Source organism: Anguilla rostrata, chromosome 7 (genome assembly GCF_018555375.3).
Source record: "Anguilla rostrata isolate EN2019 chromosome 7, ASM1855537v3, whole genome shotgun sequence".
Classification (NCBI taxonomy): Eukaryota; Metazoa; Chordata; class Actinopteri; order Anguilliformes; family Anguillidae; genus Anguilla; species Anguilla rostrata.
The window spans coordinates 11,055,766-11,062,255 of record NC_057939.1 but is presented as its reverse complement, the minus strand read 5'-3'; the positions used below and the strand labels follow the sequence as shown (position 1 = coordinate 11,062,255).

Sequence of the window (6,490 nt, the reverse complement as noted above, 5' to 3'; positions counted from 1 at the left end):
ATTGGGTTGTTGGAAACATAAGGCCATATAGACCTACTGAGATTGTGCCCAAACAGCTACAGCTTTTGACAATGTGAAAAGAGACATGGCTTTTATAATTCTGTTCTTTGACTTCAGGCTCCAGAGCTGAGCACAGTCAAGTGGCGTTTGAGATTAAACCAATGCTTTATGGATCTGCAGGCAGGATTTCAGCAACACTACTGTGATATATGATATGCTGTGATAGTAGCTATTTGTTTAGTTTCTTTGTTTTCTCAGTTCTTTTTAAATTGCAAGCAACATCACAGCCAGAGTAAAACATTAGGTACTTGGGCCTACACAGCTATTTGTCATTATGTCCATGTGCTGTTTTTCTAATGGTGTAGCTTGTCTGAAGACACGTTGCTTTGTTTTTTGTTTGTTTTCTAATTAAAACCACTATTAAACAGCAATAATGGTGAACAGTGTTCACAATAATCAATTTATATTGCAAACACCTAGAAAGTTTGACTTATTTAACTTTTTCTTTCGTAAACAATGCGCACTCTACTCCTATTGGTCGGGGGAATCATGTGGGGCGTCGGGGCCAATTAGAGTAGAATGCTGCGTGCGATGAATCAAGCAACAGCCGTTGTTGGTTGTCCACGTAAACGTACAGTAACCATTTCATTCTATTCCTTCACTCGCGCTTTGAATTAGATCTTTCTTTGCAACAACAGAAATGCGATTAGATACACATACATAACAAAACGTTTCGGTTTTCTTAGGGAATGCAGCAGATTTGGTAAGCTTATACTTATTGTCCCACCTTAAATTAATCTAGGAAAACTGGAATCAAGAGAATTTAAAGAGCAGACTAAGTAACAGGTAACTAAGGTTACACAGTGGTCCGCATTCCATTGCCACTCCAAAATAAATCGAAAACTAATTTTCTGTAAAAAGAGAAAAAAAGGAGACGTTAAACTTCAAAAACCACAGTTATAATCAATTTGAAAAATAAAATTATGTGCCGTTTAATAGCCCAGTAAAGACAATGGAAACCAAACAAAAAATTGCATTGACACAGATCTGCAAGCCCTGCGTGCATTGGATTAATATCGAAACATTTATGCGGGTATAAAACATTTATGAGGAATTCAAGAATGAAAAGCGCACATAAGATCAATGTGAAACCAATGCACGAAATGCAGCATGGGTCCACATCACAAAATCAAAATTACACACATTTATTATGGACCAGGGTTCCTTAAGGATAGAAAATAGGCACCTCCCACGTGTTGCTTGATATCGGCGCTACAGGTTGTCTACCTGTATTCCATGGCTGTGTTGCAACGCCATCAGTCTACTCTTAACGTGATCTGTTAATTTGCCCTAAAGGAAACATTTATGTAGAGAACCAGACAGGGGATATCGAATCGCCTTTCCCTAAACTCCGCCCTCTTATTTGTCAAGAAACACTCTCCTCAAACTCGACGTGTACAAAAAAGAAGAGGGAGTAATTCCACAGCAGAGCCTTGCTCTGGAATCTGGAAGTGTGAATTTATTTTTAATTTGCGCGGTGCAGGAGTAAGTTTTCACCAGCACAAATTATGCTGGACCCGTCATCCAGCGACGAATCGGGCGAAGAAGACGATCTGCGTGAGATTCCACCGGCCGCTAGTGCTCAGAGGTCTCTCCCCGCACAAGGGCGAGATTCACGGGATGAGAAGCGAGCAAGTGCCGCCCGCCCGCAACCCTCAAGCCCTAGTCCCATTGTACCCAGCGAGAAGGATAAAAATGAACAAGAAAGACTACAGAAAGAGGAAGCGGAGAGGAAAATCAAACTGCAGATATATGTGTTCGTTCTGAGATGCATAGCTTACCCCTTTAACGCTAAACAGCCCACAGACATGGCACGTAGACAGCAAAAGGTGAGTGATGGTAGAGGCACTTGTTAAACAGCCCCTTCTCAACTTCTAGCACACCTGTTAGCAAAACAAACCCCGAATCAGTTTATTCTTGGCCATGGCTGTATATGGTGATATTATCAATCAGTGTTGTTAAGAAAAACTTAGGAATGTAAACAAAAAGCATTTCGATTATAGCCTACCTATTTATTTCTGCAATGTTGCCAGAAGTAGTCAGCGTCAAGCCTTAAAGTGACATGTTTATGAAGTTAAAAACATTCAAGGCGTTAAGATTCTGCAACTGTTCAATTCTAAAGTAATTTTAAGATTTGGGATAGCTTTCTCGTTTAGAATTGTTAAATTGATGTTCTGTAGATGGATTCTTCGTATAGAACAGCCTATAGCCTGTCGTCCCAGCGGACAATAAAGGTATTCTGAGCTAATGAAATGTACGGTGTTTGGAGTTTACACGTGAGTAATGTGTTTATTTGGGATACGTTTCGGTTAATAATACCCACTATTTATTTAATGAGGCTGCAGTCACAAATTATGCACTGCACAATTTACAGCTTCAGTGTACAGATGCAAGAAAAGCGTTTAAGCTGACAATGAGCCTTTGGATATGAGTTTAGTGCTTTCATATTTCTCTGTTTGTGTAAATCATCAGCCTGCAGAAATGGGGAAGCGTCTGTTGGATTAAATCCATGCGTGTTTTTGATACGACTAGTTTTGCCTGTCGTTTATTTCCTGCCGTCAGTCTACTGTAAGTATGAGCTATTGATTAGATTTTTCCCACGATGCGCATGGACAGTTTGCCATTCTCGGTAGAGCTCTAGGGAATAATCGCAGATGCTATTTTTGTTTTATGAACACCCACAGACTTCAAGATATGTTCTCCCATGTAAACCGTTACAAGTGTTTTTAAGGGGTAATCCCACACGCTTTCTGTCGCTCTAATTTAATTGACAATATTCGCTAATGATCCACATTTCACATTCATGTGTGCTTCGCTTTCATGCGTCTGCAAGGGATAGATTTGTTCATTTAATAAGCCAGATTTGACAAGGCTGTCACAAACCTTACATATTTTGACAAAAATAGCACATGTAAGGTGGTTTCAAAATGGGTCGTATTTAATCATGCACAATTTAAAGACTTCTGAAATCAACATGATCAAATTTCTTATGCGACTAGATAGTTGCAAAAGATAGCTGTGGATGCTTTTGTTTTCTTACCAAATGTAAGTGATGCCTTATGGAGGTGGAGCCTGAAAAGCCAATAATTTTAATAAACTGACTGTTCAGCATGGACACAGGTTTTTTTTTTTTTTTTTTGTAGGTGGACACACTATATTACTATGGTAATGATTTATATTTAAGAGGTTTTCCATGTCATTTCATGTGTACTCATATGGGACAATTTGCTGACCATTCAAACTTTCAATCAACACCTGTTTGGGGCTGATATGCAACTGACTAACTGGACACCCCCACCCCTCCCCCCCTCCAAAGTAGCATTGATCTTTAGCGTGGCAAGGCTAACACGTTTACGAGCTTCGCGCATGGACGGAGAACAGGATTGCTCCTCTTAACAGGTATGAGTGTTTTTTTTGCACCTGATGAATGCCATTGCATCGCATTTGCATCCCCCGTGGCCCGGGGCGTTAAACCAAATTCTCCGTGCGCTTTTCCGTGGTAGGAAAGCTCCGGAGGACCCTGTTCTCAGAAGCGGCCCTCTCCGCATTAGTCAGCTTTGGAATAGCAGTCGGCATGAGAAAAGGGCGCATTGTCTCCCCTGTGTAAGGCTGCTGCCTTGCTTCATTTATTGTATATTCTTTGAGAGAAATAATGTCAAGGATTCAAGCGAGCGGTTTATTTTATCCCCCTCAATGTCTTACCCAAGGACGCTCGATCTTAACAAAGTGGGAGGAGTGCACGTTCGGAACTTGTTCAAGGACAAACATACAGCACCTTCTCCAGGTCGTTTTTGTCTTGTATTTCAGAGACATATACCCATGTGTGTGTGTGCGTGCTTGTGCATGCATGTGCGAGTGCTTGGGGAGGCAGGGAGTCCCGTTACATGTCTGACCGGTGGTCGAGTCTGAAAAGTTTCCGCACTTCGAGCTTCGAAAGTCATGCGATTGCATTTCTGTCACAGTATTTTTCAGTCACCGCTGAAACAATATTGCTGAGCCTGAGGTTAAAGTTCAGGATTGCTGTCTGTGCTAAATCCCCCCTTCCCATCAGCTTTGCCATACAGAGCTCTCAGGGGATGGACTGAGATTAGGCGACAAAACATAATTCAAACCCAGTCTGAGTCAATATCTCCCTTGCCTATTGGACAGGGGTTACATATTTGTCACATTTGTTTTCTTGTAATTACTAGGCCAAATATATAAACTCAAAGTTGGTTGGAATTTGTATGATGAGACTTCTGTTAGCTCCTAGCCTGAGCCTTTCAGTGTGAAGTTTGCATGTTCTCCCCGTGTCTGTGTCGGTTTCCTCTGGGGTACTCAGATTTGCACCCACAGTCAAAATACATGCAGGGTAAGCTAATTGGAGAGTCTAAATTGCCTGTAGGTGTGAGTGTATGAGTGTATGGTGTGTTTGCCCTGCGATGGATTGGAGATTTGTCCAGGGTCTATTCCTGCCTCTTGCCCAATGCATGCTGGGATAGTCTCCAGCCCCCATATGACCCTGACCGGGAATAAGCATGTTAGCTAATGAATGGATGGGTAGATGGGCTTCTGCCACATTAAACTGCCTTTAATTAAATTCTTCCTACTTGCTTTAAAAGGTGAGTTCAGTCCAATCTAAAATGATTGGAGATGGTGTTCATTTTCTCTCATTGCCAGTTACTCTCGTCTCTTTTATTTGGACAGATAATTGCGTGTCTCGGTGTATAATCTTCCTTCGTGGTAGGCTGTGCGGGCCACACGGTGCCAGATGTAGCTCGCCGATGGGCGTTGTGTACGGCCTTGTCTGCAAGGAGTTCCCCCAAAAAGTTCGCCTGGCCTTGCTACGCTTACACCCACGGTCCTCTCCAGCTGTGTGCGCAGCAGAGCGGGGTGCCTGTGTACCTTACGGGCCCTCTCCAAAGAGGAGGCGGATGGAGGAGAGAGGCGTGTCATCCGCGTACCGTTCGGCGGATTGAAGGGCTGCCCACGTCTGCCGGCACAGATGCTGGTCTGGCTCCCTGTCACGCCGTTTTTTTTTTGTTTTTTTTTTGCGGTGCGGTTCCACCCTGACATGCCGCCAGAGTATTTCCATGCAGCCGGGATCACCTGCTCTTCCACATTGTTTCACTTGCATATGCAAATCGCCTCCTCTTCTCCTCTGGTTTTTTTTTCCTCCTCCGCAGAATAGCAGTTGGGGATTGCCTGTTTGTTCAGGCGGCTCTGCTTTTGGTTTGACTGCACTGTGGCCAGCTTGGTCTAGATGGCCCAGACATAAGACCAGACCTGGTTCTAACGGTTCAGTCTCGCTCCTTTCACTGGCTACATCTCTCTGGTCTGTCCTCTGTCACTTTGCCGATTTGGTCTTGTGTGTCTGTTTCGCACAATATTATTGGCTCTGGGATCTGGACTCGAAGCGAGGCCTCTTCTTTTTTTTTTTACTACAGTTGACGCAGTTCTCTCTACCTCTACTGATGTTTTATTTGCATTTCTGTGGTGGTGAAAGGAGGAAATCCTGGTCTTAGAATAGCGTTTGTAATGTGTACTGCATTGTATGCTGCTTCAACAGAAGTGCATCAGGCAGAGCGGCAGGCTTGCTGTGGTATAAACTGACAGAAGTGCATCAGGCAGAGCGGCAGGCTTGCTGTGGTATAAACTGACAGAAGTGCCGACCTGCTTGCCTCCTGCTCTTCCTCAGTTTTCGCTCCTTACTACTGCAGACAGTAATGTGGCATAATGGCTCGCAGACAGGGCTTGTAACGCCAAGCTTGCAGGTGTGATTCCCAGGTGAGGCGGCGCCATTGTACCCTTGAGCAATGGTGCTAGCTTCAGTAAACACCCAGCTGTATAAATGTATTATATGTTATGTATTATATTATAAGGGTTCAAGCTGTGTAAGCCGCTCCGGATGAGAGTGTCTGTTAAATGCCTGTAATACAAATATGATGTCCTGTGGTGTGCCTTTAGTTTGTTTTGTCAAATGTCTGCCACTGCAGTCAGCCACCTGTCAGGTACTACATGTCCCTGGAGGCTGTGGGGCGGGGCACATTTACTGTTTGCACAAGCACACTGAAACACACGTGCACTCTCATACCTGTACACACAAGCACAGATAGACACACACACATGCGCATACTGTGTACATATGAGCACACCACACAGAATATGTGCAAATGCGTGCACATACACACACATACTCCTGGCCATATGCACAGCACACACTGTATGTACACATACACACGCACCCACCTTCTCACAAGCACACACATCGCTATCTGTTTGGTCTTGTGGAGGCTCACTCCTACCACCCTTTCATCTTTGTTTCTCAAGGGAAAGCTAAAAGTATTGCCCAAGCCAGATTTTTCATCCTCATTTAATCTCTGTTCTTTTTTTATTTCACCAGCTGCAGATTTGGACAGCGGGAATTTCACTGGATGTTGACGCATGTCCC

At 43.7% G+C, this 6,490-nt stretch overlaps 1 protein-coding gene across 7 annotated transcripts in view; it reads left to right on the top strand.

Moving 5' to 3' along the window:
• Positions 1–1,273: 1,273 nt before the first annotated feature.
• The window catches only part of cadps2 (Ca++-dependent secretion activator 2), a 129,632-nt gene continuing 124,415 nt past the window's right edge, over positions 1,274–6,490 (top strand). For 4 of the 7 annotated variants that reach the window (XM_064342755.1, XM_064342752.1, XM_064342749.1 and 1 more), the window contains exon 1: positions 1,275–1,889. In XM_064342755.1, the coding sequence (XP_064198825.1) occupies positions 1,569–1,889 (321 nt within the window). In that variant the 5' untranslated portion in view covers positions 1,275–1,568. Of the gene's footprint in view, positions 1,890–6,490 lie in introns of all 7 variants that reach the window. The other 3 variants (XM_064342753.1, XM_064342750.1, XM_064342754.1) reach the window with 2 other exon arrangements.